This window comes from Acomys russatus, chromosome 10 (assembly GCF_903995435.1).
Source record: "Acomys russatus chromosome 10, mAcoRus1.1, whole genome shotgun sequence".
Taxonomy (NCBI): Eukaryota; Metazoa; Chordata; class Mammalia; order Rodentia; family Muridae; genus Acomys; species Acomys russatus.
In genome coordinates, this window is record NC_067146.1 from 10,921,300 (window position 1) to 10,942,466 (window position 21,167).

General features: G+C 46.2%; 1 protein-coding gene across 1 annotated transcript; it reads left to right on the forward strand.

The window, feature by feature from the left end:
• Positions 1-1,138: 1,138 nt before the first annotated feature.
• Positions 1,139-8,335, forward strand: Podxl (podocalyxin like). Its single transcript, XM_051151764.1, has 7 exons — positions 1,139-1,554; positions 2,994-3,214; positions 3,455-3,526; positions 5,117-5,264; positions 5,474-5,535; positions 5,730-5,897; positions 7,144-8,335. The coding sequence occupies exons 1-7, from the start codon at positions 1,155-1,157 to the stop codon at positions 7,339-7,341; spliced, it is 1,269 nt and encodes a 422-aa protein (XP_051007721.1). The 5' UTR covers positions 1,139-1,154; the 3' UTR covers positions 7,342-8,335.
• The last annotated feature ends 12,832 nt before the right edge of the window (positions 8,336-21,167 follow it).

The following is a 21,167-nucleotide window of genomic DNA, read 5'->3' on the forward strand; positions in this document are numbered from 1 at the left end:
ACAGCAGCTGGCTGTGGCTTGCCTCAAGCTCAAGCAGAGGCGTGATTTTTGCCAGCCGCAGATGGTTTCTGTACCGTGTGACATTTGGAATTCTGGAGACTTTTCAGAGGACTTCTCTAGAGCCCCCAACAGACAGGTGGTTGGTCTTAGTTTTTTAAGTAGTCCTGTGCGAAGAAGAAATTGGGTATCTTGACAGTGAGGATTAAACTTGCCCTAGGGAACTGAATTTACTCGATGTCCCTAGTCAGCAGGAAGTGGTCAAATGATAACATCACCCCTTTCCCACCCCTGACTTAGTATTCAGGGATTTCTTTCCTTTCTTCTTCTTTTTTTCTCTTATGGTGTTAGGGGGTGGAGAGGGAAAAAGGAAAGGGATGGAGAAGGCTGGGGAAAAGGTGAAAAGAAGTGTGGGTTTCTCACTCTGTAATGGCTTTTTTCCCCTTACATGTAAATATGATTAAAGGCCTTATTTTGGCTTCTGAACTTATGTCTCATTTGACCTAGGATAATTTTCTTTCTTTCTTTTTTTTTTTTTTTTGCTTTTTCGAGACAGAGTTTCTCTGTGTAGCCCTGGCTATCCCGGACTCACTTTGTAGACCAAGCTGGCCTTGAACTCACAGTGATCCACCTGCCTATGCCTCCCAAGTGCTGGGATTAAAGGCATGCACCACCACATCCAGCTGCATATTTTTTCTTTTTTTGTTGAGATGGCGTTTCTTGGAACTGCGTAGACCAAGCTGCCCTGGAACTCATAGAGATTCACCTGCTGGCTACACATGGCAGACTTGGGGCTGTGTAACTGTAAATCCATGAAGGATGCAGCCTTCAGCAAGGCAAATGCCAGAGATGGGTGGGGGGCGGGGTTAATGCATCTGGGGATGAGCTAGAGAAATCCACAAACACTCTGGCTAACACCTGTGTTGTCTTTTTCAACAGACACTGACTCAGCCACCAGCAAAACTACTAGTACTGAACAGAGCCACCAAAACCCTACGGCAGCAACCACTATCAGCACATCGACAAAGTCTACCATTGGTGTCACCACCACGACAGCTACACTTTCTTCAGCACAGCCAAACACTACGCAATCCAAAGACGCAGTAAACCCAGTCCAATCGCTAATACCTGCTCTCACATCTGTTGCCCCAGGCTCCATGGACATTCAAAGTGGTGGCGGCCCTACTCCAACTATCAACAGCACCCAGGATGACAAGACTAAAACAACCCTCCCTAGTACCAGTGTTCCCCCTAGTAGCAGTGGACAGCCAGTGTCCTCTGGAGGCAACAGCAGTGACAGTGTTATCAAAGCCCCACCATCCACTACGGGGAGTAACCAGCTATCCAGTAACGCTTCATCCCAGCCTCCTGGCCTGCTTATCTCCACAACGCTTCCTCCGACTACCACAGCAAGCCCTCGCCAGTCTATGGCTACTCCTTCACATAGCACACAGAGCCATCCTGGCGGACAGCACAGTCCTACCACTGTTCCCAGCAGCTCTGCCTCCCTGGCCAGCACTAATATCTCTGTCCTATCAAGGAGGCCTACCACACAGAGTAAGCCATTCTTCTGCATTTTTGCTTTTGCTTTTGCCTTCCTTTCTCCCCTTTTCCTCCTTTCTTCCTTCCTTCCTTCCATCTTTCTATTTTGGTTTTTCGAGACAGGGTTTCTCTGTGGAGCCCTGGCTGTCCTGGAACTTGCTCTGTAGACCAGGCTGACCTTGGATTTAGAGAGTGTTTGCTCCTTCTGGAATTAAATGTGTGCACCATGATGCCGGGCTGCTTTTGTTTTTCTTAAGAAATGAGAAGGTTTGTGGAGATGGCTCAGTAGGTAAGAGCACTGGTTGCTCCTACAGAGGACTCGGGTTCAATTTTCAGCATCCACGTGGCAGCTAACAACCATCTGTAATCAGCTGACAACCTCAGGCATTGCACACATGTGCTCCATAGATAAAAATGCAGAGAGAGACAGGGGAGGGGGGCAGACACTAGGCAGTGTATTTGGGTTTTAAACATTCTGTGTGTCTTCTGCCTTCATCAGACCTAGCCATGAATTCCCCTTTTTAGCTGTGACAGAGGCTAGCAGTGAACTGATTCAACCAAGCGAGAATCTATGCCCAGCATGATATGGCAGCAGGATGTTAGAAAACTCTAGAACAGTGCTTCTCAGGCTTGGGTGATAGCACCCCTCCATAAGAAACACACTTTCAGATAAGGAACGGTCAGTGTGCGGCTGGTCAGCAAGCACTTGCTGCCAAGCCTGATGGCCTGAGTTAGATCCCAGGGACCGATATAGTGGAAAAGGAGGCCTGGCTCCTGCAAGCTTTTGTTCTTTCAGGACTTGTGGTATGTTGCGCACACTGCTGTTTTCTGTCTTCCTCCCTTTCTGCCTGCCTTTTCTGAGACTGGCTGGCCTAGAAGGAAGTCTCTATGTAGATCAGCCTGGCTTCAAACTCATAGAGATCTGCCAGTCTTAGCCTCCCAGAGGCTGGGATTAAAGGCGTGCACCAGCACATCCAGACTTATTGCTATTTCCCTTTACTTACTTTTCAAGTGCCAGTCTTAACTAGGTATGTAGTGTCAGAATCTGTGGCTGCCTCAAGAGCCTTAAAGTCCTGACTAGGAGTTTCTGAGCATGCACCTATGCACTGGGAGACAGGGGCCACACCCGGTAGCAGCGCACATGCCATCCTAAAGGAGCAAGTGGCTTTGAAACACAAAGCATGGCCCCTCCCACAACGAAGCACCCAGTGGATGTTAGCTGTGGCTCGGGGAGGTAACCGTAGCGTCCTTTCTGTGACTTATGCTAGTTCTTACGTCATCCCGGTCTGACTTATTCTCTGCCATGGCCCAGGACCTCACTTCTCTATTCCTGCCTCTTCTTCTTTTTCTTCACACGGAGGAAGCTATACATAGAGAATTATGGAGCCAGAAAAAGAGTGTCCTTCCTTGACAGGTAAAGCTGGTCTGCTCAGCCTTTGCTTTGTCTGTTTCAGTACCACCGGGCACCATTGAAGGGACTCGGGCCACTACCAGCCAGGTGACAGGAGTCCCTACACGGACTTTCAACACAACACTACAACCTGCAAAGTCTCCCGTAGGAACTCAGGTCATGGCTACCACTGAGGAGCTCACACACTCCAGCTCTGATTTGACTTCAGTGGTTCCGCACGGCCCCAGCACATCCTCTCCTGCCTGGACATTTGGGCATTACAAGGTAATTCTAGCAAAGATGGACTCCAGGGGGCCTTTACCTTTGACCTACTCAGGCCTCCCCGGCTGGACACTTTGAAGGAAAAGTTGTCCATTTCCCTTCCCATCCCAGACGTCCGAAACAGCTGGGCAGCCATGCCTGCAGCTGGCTGTGTGTGCGTCTTCTGTGGCACCTACCCTCACAAAACGGAGAATCAGGGATCAAGCTGACTTTATGCCTAAACCATCTTCTGTCCTCTTTCAGCTAAAATGTGATCCTGCTGTAATGTCGGATGAGGAACAACTCATTTTGAACCTCACGAGAGCCAGCCTTTGTGTGAGTGACACACACCTGAGCCCCACTTCATCCTGTGTCCCATCTGAGGTCTAGATGTCTCTGAGTCAGGCAGCACGCCAGGGACCGCGCCCAGAGCACTGGGCAGTCCCCTCAGCTTTTGCCGCTGCGGGTGGTCTGGTTGCAGGTCTCCTGGCTCTAGATGTGTGTGGTGTTGCTAGGTTTTGCTTGGACCTTGTGGTTCTGTCTTACAATTCCAGCTCTTTTGGAGGCAAAGGCAGGAATGAAGTCAAAGTCGGCCCTGGCTACATAGTGTATTTGAGGCCATCCCAACAATTTAGTGAGATTTTCTTTTTAAAAGTAACAAGAGTGCTAGAGATAAAGCTTTTGACTGCCATGAGCGAGGCCTTCAGTTTAATCCCCAAGACCTCACAAAAGAGTTGAGGTGCCTTTGTCCTAATAGTGGGTGGGTTACACTGTGTGGAGCCATTGAGCTCCTGGGTACAGGTGGTGGCTGGCTTGTTGCTGCCCTCTACTGGCCAGTGCCAATTCTTGCAGCCTCTTCTGGGAGCAAGGACTCAAGAGGGCTTGGTTTCTCCCTAGGTGGGAGCTCTCTGGCTCTGCTATGGTTTTCTTTAAAAGGTTCTGTTTTGCTGACACTGAGTGAGCTATAGAAGCATGCATTTGGCCACCAGGGGCCTAGAGGAAGCAGTGTTGCTCTGGGATTGAGCTTTGGCAGGAAGGCAGAAATAGCATTGAAACTGCTCCTGAGATGGTTAAATAAAGCCCATAGGCTGTGTACTGTTTGTGGGAGGCATTTCTTCCCTTCTCTAGAAGAGGAAAGCGGAAAGTTCTGCACCCTTTCCTGCAGGTGGCCTGAGGAAGATCCATATGGGAAATGTAGGGGGTGGCACGTGGGAGATCTAAAGAATGCCGGAGTCACAAGTTCATGTTTTCATCAGTCCTGAACTGGCAGTACTGAGTAAAAGCCCATAGCTTACACCTCACCATCAGCCCTGAAGCCATGTTTCTGTGTTCTGTAGGCTTCGGTCTGTGTAAGCAACCCTGTGGGCCTACCCCGGACCCCCATACTGCCCATACAGTGTGCTTTACTTTCCCACTGAACCTGTTTGTGGCCACAGCCTTAGCTTGTTCATGGGATCAGGGGGGACGCTATTTGATTTGAGGGTATTTACTGTCTTGGAGAGCTGTGAGGTCTTCCCACCCGAGGTCTTTAAAATGGACACCAGAGGCTGGAGAATGGCAGGGTTAAATCCCTGGATTGCCTCTCTCCCCTGGCAGAGGTGGAGGTCTATGCAGTTCTATTCACTCCCAGCAGAGACACCTTAATAATACAGCTACTCGGGGGGTCTTGCAGGGGAGAAAGGGAGCCTGGGGGAGGTGGTACGACATGCAGACAGGATATATAGGCTGAGGAATGGGGAAAGAACTTGGAACAAGGTAGAGAGAGGGGACAGGGGCTAGCCAGGAGGAAAATACAAAACTCGATTCCTGGCAATCTAGGAATAGCACCAGTGAAGTATGGAGAAGATTGGGGGGCGGGGGTGGGGTGGCCGTACAAGCCTAAGCTGTTGTCACAAACCTCAGAGATCTGTGTTCTCTGTACGGTAGGAACGAAGTCCTCTGGATGAAAAGCTTGTGGAGCTGCTGTGCCATTCAGTCAAAGCGTCCTTCAAGCCAGCTCAAGACCAGTGCACTCTAGAGGTGGCACCTATTCTAGAGAGCCAGGCAGTGGCAGTGAAAAGAGTCATTATTGAGAGTGAGTCAACGGCAAGGGGACCCTAGCCTGTGTGGGCAGGAGGCGTGCCACTGAAGGATGGTTGCGGGGTGGTGTCAGGAACCATCCCAGGAGGCCCTGGGCGACTGGGATAGATAGAGGACATCCTCCTTTTGGGTATCCCTCTACCTGTCTGATATCACTCTGGGCTGGACCCTGGACGCAGCACTCTCTCTCTGTGTCTTCCACAGCGAAGCTTCCTCCTAAGACCGTGTTTGAGCTGCTGAAGGACAAATGGGATGACCTGAGAGAGGTAAGTAGCTGCACTGTCCTAAGTCCAGTGTCCTCTGGTGTAGAAGGTCCTTTGACCACATAAGCATCTGGGAGAGAGGCATATACGACAAAGCAGGTAGGGGACACAGACCCACACAGAGGGCTCACAGTGGACGGGGTGGAGACAAGAGGTCCGGACTGCTCTCTGTCACTCATGCTCCCTCTTTTGGCTAGGCGGGAGTCAGTGACATGAAGCTGGGGAAGGAAGGACCACCAGAAGCCAATGAGGACCGCTTCAGCCTGCCGCTCATCATCACCATTGTCTGCATGGCATCCTTCCTGCTCCTCGTTGCTGCCCTCTATGGCTGCTGTCACCAGCGTGTCTCCCAGAGGAAGGACCAGGTAGGCACTTTCTACTCCAGCTAGCCCAGTCACCCCAGTGAATTCACTCAATCCCTCCACATAGTGAGTGGATCTGGACCCTTCTTTCCTTTTTTTTTTTTTTTTTTTTTTTTTTTTTTTTTTTTTTTTTTTGTTTAAGACAAGGTTTCTCTGTGTAGCCTTGGCTGTCCCAGACTCACTTTGTAGACCTGGCTGGCCTCGAATTCACTTGCCTTTGCCTCCCCCAGTGCTGGGATTAAAGGCGTGCATCACCACGCCTGGCTCTGGACCCTTCTAATAGGCTCTTGTCCTCACTATTAAGCTAGATTTCCTCTTAACACTGGAGATTCAATGTGGTGGTAAGAACAGAAACACAGGGTTTAAGCCCTGGCTCTGTCCATGTCTAGGTGTCAGTCATAAGTCTGCAGCATTGTCATCTGAATAGTGGGGAGGGTACCTAACAGAGCTCTTCCCGGAGATTTAGGGACATATATGGCCTTAGGCAAGTGCCCCTCTAACCAAGACTTCTTTCACTTGACCTACTAGAACCGTCATCTTTTCTGGTGCGCTGGCACATCTGCAATCGCAGCCCTTGGGGAGCTGAGGCAGGAGGATCACAAGTTTGAGCATGACTCTGTCTCATAAATCTCTTACGTTTACAGTGCTGTTCTGCTGTGATCTGAGCCCTAGCTGCAAACTACTGAGAGCACTAGGAAAGTTCTAACACCCAGTGACCTTATACACTGAACAAGGCGTGAGTGGCCATGCGTATCCATGGCCAAATCTCAGAGTACAAACTGTTGCGCCAGGCTGCGTCGCTCACAGCGTGGAAGGCTGCAAGAACTGCCATGTTCACTTGCCCATTGGGAAAGTCCTATCAGCTGGTCTGAAGGAGCTTTCCTTTTCTTTTTCTTTGGTCCTGTTTATTATTTATTATGGAGTGAGGCACAGGACCTTTGAAAGGTTTTATGGGGAGGGATAGAGGAGAGAGAAAAACAACTTAAGGACAAAACGTCCTAAAATCTCTCTCCATTGATGTCACAGACTGCCACTGGAATGAAAGGTAGAGAGCAGTTGATAATTTTAGGATATGGACAAGTATTCACAAGAGGTCAGGCCAGTAGCCAGTTGGCCGCAAGAAGCATCTGTGTGACCCCACAAATGAGCTAGCTTGAGGTTCCTGGGTTGAGTGGGGAAATATATTTCACAGTAAAGCTCACAGCTCTCCAAAATTGCCTTCTTCTTGGGGTCATTGTCCCCACTCTAGCAACGACTCACAGAGGAGCTGCAGACAGTGGAGAATGGTTACCATGACAACCCAACCTTGGAAGTGATGGAGACTCCTTCTGAGATGCAGGAAAAGAAGGTGGTCAGCCTAAACGGGGAGCTGGGGGACAGTTGGATCGTCCCTCTGGACAACCTGACCAAGGATGACCTAGATGAGGAGGAAGACACACACCTCTGATCATCAGTCGGCTAGCTGCCCTGACAGCACGGCGGAGCTCCAGACCACCCAAAGTGCCATTTGGACAGAGGGGAAAACTTCCCACTGGAGGACAGAAAGACTGGGGAGGGAGAGTGGACTCCCAGGGCTGCCTCCTCCCAATCCCCTCAGGGCCTTAATCTTCCCTTTTCAAGTTCAATGAAGTCACGTTCTGTCCAGTTTCCTCGTGTACAATACCCACTTGTGCCTGAGCCACCAGAAGGCAAGAGGAAGATGGAGAAAGCCATGTAAGGGGGCTTTGGAGCTCCTCTAGTCGTGGACCCTCTCATCTCATAAGTACATGACCGAGGCCTTAAGAGGTCAGGTGACTTGCACAGGGTCACACAGCTATTTGGTGACAAAGATTGTTTCCTCCCAGTGTGGTGCTTAACTGCACCATGTCACACTACTGTGTTCATTTGTACCCACTCCCCAAGGCACAAGACACTTGCAGGTGGGTGGGCTGCAAAGAAAAACAAGCCCCTATAGCCCCAAAACAGGTGCCCCCCACATTCCATCTCCTATAATACAGCCTCTGCTAAAACTTGTATCCCACCTCCCATGGGTCAGTCTCTAGTCCCAGTTTCCCAGGGCATGACTTTGAACCCTTTGTTCTAGATTTTTATTTCCTTGCCTTTCTTTGCTTAGTGGGATTGGGACTTGACTCACACAGGCCTCACCGTCCAATGGAGGCTGCCTCAGGTGGGTGGGCAGGCAGAGAGGGAGGAAGCGCGTGCCCAGCTGGCTTCCTCATGGCAGTGGATTCTGTACTAGCACTGGCCTGTCACCCAAGCACGCCTAGAATATACTCCGCAAACTGTCCTCTGCCCTTCTGCTTCCACAAGGAACAAGTCTGCAGTAGCTACTGAAAGCAAGATGTTCCCTTTTGGTTGTTGACTGCTCCACGGAGGGGGTGACTCCTCAAAACCCAGTGTCACAGAGCAATTGTCTAGGGACAGACATGTCCTGGGGTCCTGACTGGTCCCTGATGGGCAAATGTGTCTCAGCAGGCAATGGATCTGACCTACCAGGCAGAGAGCTCAGGGAATTTCCAGGTTGCTGAGAATAGCTGTGTTGTGTGTGTGTGTTCATTTAATTCAGCTCCCCACTGCCTAAGGCCAATGCTCAGCGCCTGGAGACTAGCTAGTTTCACTAGCTGGCACCCTCCTTTGCCATGGAGAAAGGCCAGAACATGCAGTTTTCAGGTGCTTCTGCCCACTCTCCTGGCATGGAGCCAGGCTTCTGTTGCCTTTGTTCTTGGTGGCATTCCAGCTGTCTCCCATTTCTGGTGGCCTCTCAGGGAAACAGACCAGGCCTAGTACCTAGCACAGCATTTCTGCAGGCTTAGCAGTATCACGTGGCCATGTACAAGGCTGCTGAAGGCTGGGTATAGTGAGGCTTCATCTGGTTTTCTTAGAAAGGGGTCGGGGGGGGGGACGACCTGTGTGGAGCTTTGAACTTGGCCCGTGATCTGTCTTGTTCTTGGTCTAAAGTCCTATGACCAACCGTCTGCTCAAGTAGCTTGTTTTAAAAGGGGAGCTAGGAGGAGGGCAGGTGTCCTCTGCCTGATTCCACCTTTACAATTGCCGCCCTCTAGGGAGAAAAGGCTGCCAAAAATCAAGGAAGGCTCCCAGTGAGTTTCACAGTTTGAAAGATGCTAACAAGAGCCCACACAAGCCCCTTGGCCTGCTTCTCAGATTTGCAGGGAGGGTGAAAAGCAATGCCATTTGGAAGGAAAATTAGGTCTGTTTGCCTCCTGCATTAGGATCTGTCACCCAGTGGGTTAATTCTGTCATGGCCTGTGTGAGAGGCTAAATAGGATTCCTTCTCCTTTGCTACTTCAGGGTCACAGTCAATGGGGAAAGGCCATTTGACAGACAGCAAATGCTATTTCTGCAAACTGGTCACATACTGCAACCCCACAACCTCTCAGATAAAACTGCAAGAGTAGACAAAGGCTATTGTTTCTGGGCTGGGGCACAGCCATGGCTCTGCCCAGGGTAGCCCATGGAAGCTCTCTCTGCCCAAGCTGGTCCAGGGTTCCTTCTTGTGCACCCAAATTGTGTTGCCTTTTAGGACAGCTTGAGAATCCGATACTGGGCCTCAGCTTGCTGTTACTGCTGGGACATCTACTCAACAGACACACTGTCAGCATCTGTACAGACCAGCTTTCCGGGTTTTTACTGGGTTTCTACTGCCTGTTAATTTAGAATCTCAGGCTGAGAAAAGGAAGAGGAAGGGGACTTTAAAACCAGCTGTACCAAAGAGAAATCAGAGCTCTTTATTTCAGTGGCAAGTGGTTTTCTCCAGCTGCAAACCCCAAGGGCCTGATGACCGAGGCTGAACAAACGTAGCAGCACTTGTGCTGCCGTGGGAGCAGGGAGAGAAGCAGCTGGGCACAGGGCACAGAGCAGTCTGCATGGCAGAGTAAGACCCAGGCTCAATCTACCTTCCTCCATGGAGAAAGCCAGTAGGTGTTTTGAGCTTTATTTTCATTTTCAATTTTTTGTGTGCCCTCTCTTCCCCCTTGGACAATACACTAGTGAAACTTTGAAGAATAAGTTGAAGTTGGCAAGATACATGCATAGTTTTCACTATGTAAATACAAGAGCCACATGTTTACCCTGTACACTGTCAGGCAGCAAACTTTGGGGAAACATTTGGTAGCTACTAGAGATAGTTAAGGTTTTTTTTCCTCTCTCTCTGAACAAGAATGTAAATGTCTATTTAGTAGAAGTGAGTTTTTAAAAATGAGAAACCTAACAAGAAAGGCTGGTAACAAAAGTATTTCCATTGTAACTAGGGCAATTTAAAATGTTACCATTGCATCTCTCCAGCCAAGTTTCAATCCTACTGCAGCCCGGGCAGGAGTTCAGAATGTGCTTAACAGGCTGTGATGGTCACAGGGGAAAGGTATGGAGCTACAGTTCAATCTTCCTACAGGAAAACACATCTGAAGCCACAGAGTGAGTGAATGGGTCAGAGTCAACCCGGTGACAGACAAGCTTCAAACGCGCGTCCCAGACTGTCCACCCTGTGCTGTGTGTTTCTCAAGAACAGGGAATTAAGGATTGCAACTCACAGGTACAAGGCCGACACAGGACACCACCTTCCTCACCATTACCCTGGCCATGCTGGGGAGGGCACAAGGGACACACACAGCCGCGTGCTGGGCGCGTGCTGGGCTCTCGAATCATTTAGGTCCAAAGTGTAAATAAACATTTGGAGGGGGGGGGTGTTACGTTTCCCCTCCCTGTCAGGAAATAATTTTGAAAGCTCACTGAGAAACAACGGGCAGTAGAACAAGAATTTAAGGGAATACCATACATCAAGGCAGAGGGCAGGAGCAGCCCGGCAGTGGGGCTCACTGTCAGTCACCTGCTGCTTCCCTCAGGTCTGCTGAAAAGCCAACGCGGAGCAGGGGTCACTGACTTCTCATGGGACCTTCTTCCTGTTTCTTAGTGAATGTCAACTAGCTTGCCTAGGAGACTGGGGAGCACGTTTTAGTGGACAGGGGTCTGATGTACACTGGAATTTATTGAGAGACTGTAGTTAACTATTGCATTTTCTTATAAAGTATATTTTGGAAAGTTGTACACTGTCAATTAAAATGCTTTTCTGTAAGCTGGCTCAGGCCCTAGTGTTTTGCTCTGCCTTGAATTCTTCACCCATGCACCTGAAGCCATAAGCTGCTTGAGTCTCATTTGAGTAGCATCCTCTGGTACATACCCCCAGCAGAGGGGGAGAAACAGGGAGCTGCCGGAAGAAAGGAGTGGACAACTCCAGGGCTAGAACCTGAGGGGACCTCATCCCCACGTCGCGCTGGGTGTGTGGCCACCCTCTGACTCCCCTCTACTGCCTGGGGTGCAACATGTAGTGACCACTACTAAAGTAAGGTGCCATGCCTGTCGGTATGAAACTGGCCAAGAAATAAAAACAAGTACACTAGACACCCTCAGGTCTGGCCATAGAAGGTCGCTACAAAAGGCTTTGTGCCCATCTTCTCACAGTGAAGGAGATGGCTGATGGACATGAAGACACTGGCTCTTTGCGTCTCTTGGCAGCACTGCCAGCAGCTACATGTTCTCAGGGCAGGGGAACCCCAATTCCCAGCTTGAAGGAGGGAAAGGAATACTGTACAGGTCTGGCCCATCTGCGTCTGCCTCAGCAGTCCATGGTGAGCTGCAGACTTCCTCTCAGTGCGGATTGTTTTCTCCATTCCCCCACCATGCTTGTTCAAACAGCAAACTTCATTTCTAGATCACATCCACAGCTACCATGATTTTTCCCCCCCTAATCTTTTGTGACACCCAGAGGGGTGGGCCAGAGTTAGAGCCAGGGTATTTTGAGGTTAACCTTGAGGGCATGCCAAGGATACAGAAAAGACCCAAATGCCAGGAACTCCCACAGGACCGTGGCCCTGCTCAGGCAGTGTTCTGACAGTGACTCACAGTTTATCAGGGCCCACAAACTAGCTCTAAGGCTCCGTTCTCTTCCTGAGCAGGTCACTGGCCTGGCTCCTGGCCCTAACAATCTAGAGGTCCTCTCAGTTGCCCGGTTTCCCTGTTCTATAAGCTCCCTCCCAAGCCACCTCTCTTCTGTACTCAAAGTGAAAAAAGAAAGACGGGACTGGCTACTCTAATGGACACTTAGGACAAATACTGACAGCTTTTTTTTTGTTTTTTGTTTTTCAAGACAGGATTTCTCTGTGTAGCCTTGGCTGTCCTAGACTCACTTTTGTAGACCAGGCTTGCCTCGAACTCACAGTGATCTACCTGCCTCTGCCTCCCGAGTGCTGGGATTAAAGGTGTGCACCACCATGCCCGGCTTGAGTGAGCATTTTTAAAAATTTTATTTTATTGGTTTATTCATATCACATCTCAATTGTTATCCCATCTCTTCTATCCTCCCATTCCTCCCTCCCTCTCATTTTCCCCTTACTCCCCTCCCCATGACTGTGACTGAGGGGGACCTCCTTTCCGTGTATATGCTCATAGGGTATCAAGTCTCTTCTTGGTAGCCTGCTATCCTTCCTCTGAGTGCCACCAGGTCTCCCCATCCAGGGGACATGGTCAAACATGGGGCACCAGAGTTCATGTGAAAGTCAGACCCCACTCTCCACTCAACTGTGGAGAATGTCCTGTCCATTGGCTAGATCTGGGTAGGGGTTTGTCCTTGGCTGGTGCCATAGTTTGAGCAAGACCCCTGGGCCCAGATCTGCCCATCACAATGTTCTTCTTGTAGGTTTCTAGGACCCTCTGGACCCTTTTATTTCCCCATTCTCCCATGCTTCTCTCACCTAGAGTCTCAACAGGATGTCCTCCCCTCTGTGCCACTTTCCTGGTAAGTGAAGACTTTCATGGGACATGCCCCTTGGGCTAGTGTCCAGATATAAGTGAATATATACCATTTGACTCTTTCTGCTTCCGGGTTAACTCACTCATGATCATTTCTAGTTCAATCCATTTGCCCACAAATTTCAGGGATTCCTTGTTTTTAATAGCTGAGTAGTATTTCATAGTGTAAATATACCACAGTTTCTTTATCCATTCTTCTACTGAGGGACCCTTAGGCTGAGTGAGCATTTTTTAAACAGCATTTTTTAAACACCATGGCACTTCCTTTTAATAAAACCAACAGGAGCTTCACAAATACAATCTGCTGCTATATTCCCTTGCGGAGTTGAGACTGGTCAACACATTATATGGACCAGTGTGTCCATTGTCAAACATCTCTTGGATTTTGCCAATCATCAAAACTTTACAAAGTAACAGACTGGTCACTTTTACGTGGCTTCTTTCTTCCGTGGCTTCTTTCTTCCGTACTAGTGTCTCTGGCAAGGGCTTATTTGACTGCCCTTGCTTTTCCTGGCTGCGTGCACATGATAGTCTTTGTGGACAATGAAGGCACTGCAGAACACAAAGGGCTGGGTGACTTGAAGCATCACACTCAGCTACCTCACATCTCCACTCTTAGAAAGCACAAAACTGCAGAGGGGGAAACAGCACAAGAAAGCTGGAGGAGAGAGCAGACAGTGGGCCAGCACAGGCTCCCACAGAGCCATCTGCCATTCCAACTGCCCCTGCACAATTCTGCAGAAATGGACAACGGTACTACTCCATTTCCTTAACCCACTTCCACGGTTTCTGGTTGTCTCTTGGGAGAAATTACGTGTGTGTGTGTGTGTGTGTGTGTGTGTGTGTGTGTGTACACACACTGGCCATAAAGCAGCAACTTCTGATCTGTAGGCCTGCACGCACTGGATGGGAGTAGCTGGCATTTTAAAGGTGCTTTGCTTACTGCCTCTTCCTGACAGGAGATAGTGACAAATTTGATCCTTTTAATACTCAGGCAGATTAACCGAGGAAAGGGCAATTCTTTAGCTTATCACTTTACCTCATATTTTCCTGTTTTGAGAACACAAAGAAACATTCTGAGCCACACTAAAGTATGCTCTAGAAATGAAAACTATGCAGGAAGAGGTTGATTTTCAAGTTACATTTGACTACTACTTGGAATATATACCTGACAATGCAGGCTCATAAAGGCTGGAGCATCAGAGCCCAATCAGACAACAGGTGGAGACCTCGCTTTAGAGAGCCCAAACCGAGAACTTTCTTAGCCTTAATGATCCGTGTTTTGACTTGTATTTCTGAATCTACTTTTGAGGTCTGGTCCTTAAGGATGCTCCTCTGCAGCAAAAGCAGAGACCTAGGCTTCTCCAAACCTGAGCACCTCTGGCTCCTCTCCCTTTACTTTTCCTACAATTGTGTTTCAGTTTAGTTTTCCTTCTACCCAGGAAACAAGTTCAAACTCACAAAAAAGTTAAAACTGCTGATTGCCAACAGCAGATTATTTTTCCCCCATGAAACAATTTGCCAGTGATTTCAAAATGGAAATTTCCCCAGAAACTCTTTGAGCGTGAGCAGTACTTGGCACCTGAGCACTACCTCAGAGGAAAGCTCCCAAGGCCTCTGTAGCTGTCACTGTCCATCTCTGAAAGCCCGAGGGAAAACCAAAAACTTTAAGACAGGGTTTCATGTAGCTCAGGTTGGCCTCAAAATTGCTATATAGCTGAGGCTGACCTTGAACTCCTTATCTTCCTGTGAGCCTCCTTTATATGTACTAGGATTACAGACACGTGCAGTTAGGGAGTGGGGATCAAATCTAAAATCTCCTGCATGCTAGGCAAACATTATGACTATTGTCCCCATAAATGTAATTATTAAATTTCAAAGTAATTTTGACATACATATCATGTGTTCATATATAACTTTTTATTAAGAAAATGAACAAAATACATTCTTTCTCCATATGTACATTACATACAACGTAATTCTACAATTGCAGTTATTCAGTAGAGATCCCTCATTTATTCACAAAGTAGTGATTACGTGTACCAAACCTGGGGCCAGAAATTTACTTTTACCACAAAGAAATCCTACGAAGTCCACAAGGATCATGTAAGCCTGGGGTTGGGGATGATAGCAGAACTCACGGGAGCCCACACCAGCCTAAATAAAGCATTGGTGCTGGAAGAGGAGAGCAGCCCACACCTGCAGTCTCCCAGCTATTTCACGACACTGCTCTGGATGCTCCAGCACTGCCACAGAGGAGGAGCAGAGATCAGATCCCAGGAAGGTGATTGCTCCTCCACACATTGAGAGGAAGGCTCTAAGTGGAAAACTGAAGTTCTGGCTCCTTGCTGGAGTTTATACATTGTTTTTTAGGCATTTGTTTAGCATGATAAGGAGCTCTTATCCATGGAAATGGACTCCTCATATTCTGTTTATATTGTATTTCTTTTGCTTTGCTTTTGGCTTTTTGAGTGTGAGTTAATTAGGCCATACAGACATTCATCACCACAGCATGCTGCCTACGGGGTATGACTATGTTCCATACGCCTCCGACGAGGACTAAAGGCCATGAAAATTCAGCCTTAGGGATCAAGTTTCCAACAACCTGAACAAGCAACACTCCATGGCTGCTGGGGAGTTATCTTTCCCCAAAGCTCATCATTACAGATACAGAAAGAGACTACTTTGCAAACTACGGCAAGAGAATGCTTGAGAAACATACGCAGGGGTGAGCCAGACAGTTGTGTCCTGGTCCTTCCTGCAAACCTGTAGCAGAAGACAAAAAGGCTATTAACATTTGCTTTAGGGTCTTTCTTGGTTTTGACCAATTTGATAAGGAAAAGTAAGAAAAATAAAGTAAAAAAGAAAAAGCAGGCAGGCAGGCAGGCGTGGTGGCGCATGCCTTTAATCCCAGCACTTGGGAGGTAGAAGCAGGAACCTGAGTTCCAGGCCAGCCTGGTCTACTTCTTTCCAAGACAGTCAGAGCTACACAGTGAGACCCTCCTTCAAAAACACAAAGCAGGGTGGCATGGGGAAGAAGTGGTTTTATCAGTCAGTAAAGAAGAGCCTTCCTTCTACTTAGTTATTTCTAGTTTTCTGTAATAGGCATAGCTCTTAACTGCAAAATCAATAATTGTTATTAAAATTCACAAAGGCAACTTAAACGCCCCCCCCCCCCCAGCTTGCACATAAGCTGCTCTCAGTGTGTGGAGGCTAGAGTGCAGCATGAGGCAGGCCTGAGGGTAAGCCTGTGCCCACTGGCAAGCTGTTCTTCCTTAGTTTCCACCCAAACTTTGGCTCTGAAGCTCTTTATCAGATGGCATCTTAATGTCTGGTCACTAAGTCCTTCTAACTCACAGAAGCAAAACCACTGACTTTAAAACTAAGACAAGAAAAAGGTCCTCGGTTTCTTTGTCCTCTTCTGAGGCTAAAGACTGAGCCATGCATAACTTTTAGAGTGGTGGTAAGGGGAGAAAACATTTCAATTCAAAAAGAGAAAGTGTATATACTGGCCCCCAATCAAAATCTGCTCAAAGAAAAGGACACATTGTTTTACAACCTCTGAACTAAGCAGGCTAGATATAAAGGATAACTAATCCCACACAGTCTAATTGATTTAAGGCAGATTGCCTTCAAGAACACAAGTGTGACCGCATCTGTGCCCAGGCTCCATGGAAGGAAAGAGAACTACACTGTTCACCAGTGACCTCTGGAAGCACATCAAACGCAGCTCTTTTCTCTGATAAACAAAAAAATCATTTATACGAGACTTGAGCTTCTTGAGTGCCCCACTGCTTTTCTGGGAGTCTTCCGCTCTTGTGTGCTTGCTGCATGAGTTGCCTCACTCCAATTAAAAAAAAATCCCCCCCCCCACAGAAACTTACTTACACATCATCTCATATTTTGGAGTTTGACATTTACCACCAAGTGATCTGAGCTGACAGTTGCTTTTCTGTATGTTCACACAGGCATAGCTGACACGTATATGCAAAATTAAGCCAATACTTTGCAAAGGTACAAGTGTCCTGATTTCAGAAATGGGCACATTAGAAAAATTAAAAGCTGCACACAGCTGTTTCTAGTAGCCCCAGCATCCCAAGAAGGGAAATGCAGCAATGCATTGCAATATGCTCAACAGTTACTTGCAAATAGAGGCAGACATGGCTTGGATGGTTTCTAATCTTTAGCTGTAACTCAATCTGAAAAGCTTTGCCAGCTTGTTAAGGGAACTGGAACACATTCTAGGTTCTCTCTCCAATTTAATCCATCACTTTACAGATGTGTAGAACACCGAAAAGCAAGATGTTATCAGATGCCTCTAACACTGAAGACAAATAAATAGGAACTGCAAGGATTGTATAGGAGTAATTCATCTTAAGGCATAAAAATGGTTAGTTCAGTTAGGTATGGAATTGAAGTAAACAATGACTACTTTCTTCCTATTTTAGGGGCTTAGTAAATGAATACCAACCTAGTAACATGAGCTAAGCTGTAGAACTTTCTTGAGACTTGCTAACAAGGGAGAGAGATGAAGTTCTCCAGAGGCTCTCTGAGCAACCCTTACTTGCACTTGCACACAGTGGCATGCTGCATATGGAGCACACTATTTTTGCCAACAAGTTGGCATCCACTAAGCAGTAAGTGAACCTGAAGACTCATGAAGTCTACGGGCTGATGTTCTGTACCGCAACCAGCTCAAGTGTCAAAACCCTTGGCTGGGCTTGCAGCTGGCATGCATGATGGTCCAGGGGTACGCTGCAGCAAGAACTCAGAAATGATGATTAAACAAGCGCTTTGGGAGGCTCCAAATTTCACAATGAAATGCTTCATTTAATATATATTTCCCTGTAGGTTTATCAAGAAACTGGCCACATGTAGGAAACTACTTAGTTAGTTATAGAATTTAAAGATTACAGTGGGCTTTGTTTTAAGGTCTGTTGTTGATTCCATAGCTGTCAGATGTCATCCACACACAGTTCTGTTTCCAAGCAATGCTGGCAGAGTTTGCGGACATGATTTACAAACAGCTTAAAAGTACAAGAGAAACTAGAACCGTCCCTTGCTTTCTGTATTGTGAACTGGATTTCAATTCAAGGTCTGTGGCTTTTGAAAAAGACAGTAACAGGAATTTTCCAGAAGGTATTTCTCCCTGAGAACTAGAAAATCTAACTTACTGCACTGTCTAAGGACTCCCTAGGTTAAAGGCTACAGATGTCACTATCTGATGATTTCATCACTAGCTTTATGACTGCAAATGCAATTTAGTTTGGAGTTGGATCTAAGTTCATTTTCTTAGGGTTTTTTACAAAGTTAATTTACTTATTCACGTGTTTTGTATGTGTGTGCATGTATGGCGGTCAGAGGACAAATGTAGGAAGCAGTTCTCTGTCTACGTACATCGCGTGTGCCCTGGAGAGTGAGCTCAGGCCGTCAGCTTTGTTGACCAGCCTCTTCACTGCTGAGCCATCTCATCTACCCTAAACTCATATTCTTGATGGAAAGAGACATTTATATCGCTTTATTATTTTTATTTATGAAAATAAGGAATATCAATTATTTAGTGGCAATCAAAGCCATTTCTAATATTCAAACTGTATCAGAAATTACCCCCACACTCACCCCAAGGGTCTCACTGTGGAGCTCTGGCTGGCCTGAGACTCATTGTGTAGACAGGTTGGCCTTGAACCCACACTGATACACTCTTGCTTCTGTCTCCCAAATGCTGGGATTAATAACAGCACAAATTTAAACTTCAACAAATCAATGTTTCTGATGAAGGTAGAAACAGAAAAAAGCTAACTATTCATGCCACTCTGCTCAATTAGTCAGCTCCATGTGATTTCAACAGAAAAAAGTTGGCTAAAATTACAATAAAAAGAAAGGGTGACAGCAGATGTACAGGATGGTGGCAACTGGTCTCCATGAGCTAGCTTTCTTGAAGAATCTGTATTTTGCCAATAGTTCTATGACAACAATTTCTAGTTGCTAGAAGCAGGCATCTCAATTAAAACTGCCATAGCTATGATCACTGTCCCCAAATGAAAATGGCACACACATTTTATAGCAATGTTATTACATCTTTACCAATATACATTTTATAATCTCATTACTCTCTTATCATAAACAGAAGCATATACGATTTACAATGATCTGACTTTAAAAAAAAAAGCAATATAATAGTTCTAAACAATGTCATAGAAAATCTAGGAAGTAATGAATAAAGTTAAATTAGCCAAGGAAAATAAATAGAAACATAATTGACAGTAACTGGTGAGAAGAATAAATTTAAGGTTAAAAATTCATCTAAAAATAAAATCTGAGATAGCATTTATTAAGAAAACAAGCGCATTTGGTGATAAAATCAATAACCCTACTCCATAAACAAGGAAACTATCCGTGTCTTCAGCTGTACTAGTCAGCTACATGTAATTTCAACAACATGGAAATTCTGACCTTCAACTGACACACCTATATATAGAAGATAGATATATATATGACATATACAGTATACTAGAAGCTTTGGATAGCCAAGTCATTTCAACATTAAGACAAATTAGAGAGATTAAACCCATAGTAAAAAAAAAAAAAAAACCAAAAAAACCCACATATAAAAATTAGTATTATTTGCCTAATACAGAAAAAATTGCATTAAAGAGTCCAACAACTTAACCTGTAAATATTGTCATATTCAGACTCTATGACACACCTGCAGCAACGATAGAATTTTTTTCTTGTAGAGCTCTGTACATCCTACACCACAGACTAGCTAAACATGGTGAAAATTCAGGCATGACTTCCTGCAGAGGGATGAGATTGTAGTTGAACAAAGATTTTTAAGAAAGCAAGTGTTGGGAAGGGCATTTTTAAAGAGCTTTGTGACTTTGTCTAAAGTGCACACAATCATGACTTCTACCCAACAAGTCACTTCAAACCAGAATCCCCAACTGTCACACACTACTCCATCAGCTAAGGGTTTCACACTTGTTTCACTCAGGAAATAAATGATTCACAATTTTCCAACACAAGAAAACAATTACAAGATAACTTCTTTATATAATTACCATGAAACTTAATGTAATTCAGAGAATAGCAATCAGGAACATTCTTTTCTTTTTTTTTTTTTTAAAGGTTTTCTAACACAGGGTTTCTCTGTGTAACAGTCCTGGCTGTCCTGGCCTCCCTGTTTTAGTCCAGGCTGGCCTCAAACTCACAGTGATCCACCTGCCTCTGCCTCCTGAGTGCTGGGATTAAAGGCGTGCCCCACCACACCTGGCCTAGGAACATTCTTTTAAGTGCTTTTCGACTTATTAAGCAACAATCTTCATCTCTCACTAAACGGTTAAGTTCCTCAGCTAACTTTTATGTGTACAGATTTTAAGTCTATTTTGCCTCATGAAACTGTTACTGTCTATTTCTCTATAACATTTTTAAGGCAGATGTGGAGCACGCCAGTGGAATGGCAAGCTGCCAACTTTACACAAAGAATACATATTTCACTCAATATAGTTTTAAAAGTAAACAAAGCACTGGGCCCTAAATCTGACACGCCTTACTACAACAAACCACTGGCTTAACTTTGCAATGTTTTCTATCAGCTGTTACTCCCTGGACACAGAAAGGCAAGTTTTAGTGGAAACGGGAACCATGTCAAACAAGGCGACACTGACAGAACTTCACATTGTCTGTGGCTTTAATGCAGTCACTGGAATCCAACTCTACATTATTTTGTAAAAACATGACATAACTCTAAACCAAACAGACTGGCCAAGTTAAGGCCTCATGTGACTTCAAAAATGAAATGCAAATGCATTTGTGAAGTGACTTGCAATTCAAATTCTTACAGAATGCAAGGTGAAAACAGCTGCAGGATGTTCAGCTTCTCTGACTGAAAGCCATCCATCTCTTCTGCTGGACAGAGGGAGATGGAGGCGAGGCTGGAGCTCGGGAGTAATGCATGGAACAGCTTCCCAGCAACTGATGTGTCTATAGCTAGGTTTTTAAATTTGGGACTAAGTTAGAATATAAGAGAAGTTTTAAGTAGCAAAGCACACAGATTTGGTTCCTTAAATACTAACTTTTACTGTTTAAATTATAATATTCTGCTGTTATTCTTTACTAAATAAATATCTATACAAGCTCTAAATCAGGGTTCTGATGTGGAATATTGTGAGCAACATGTCAATCTTGGTCCAGGATGCATAAACCCTACACGTTCTACAGTTGTCCCTGGCGGTGTCCCACCTTGTCCCAAGGCGTAGACTCTAACTTGACCTAGCCAATCATGTCCGTCACCCCTCAGGGAAGAAACTCGCTCAAGCAACTCTAAGTAGTTCCCTATGATCAACCATGGAAACATGACACTGAAAAATGAAAAATTCCAAACTAAACAAAAGTGAGTAAAGATGGAATTAAAGTAGGGATTATAAAAACAGAGAAAAGTAATTAAGAGGA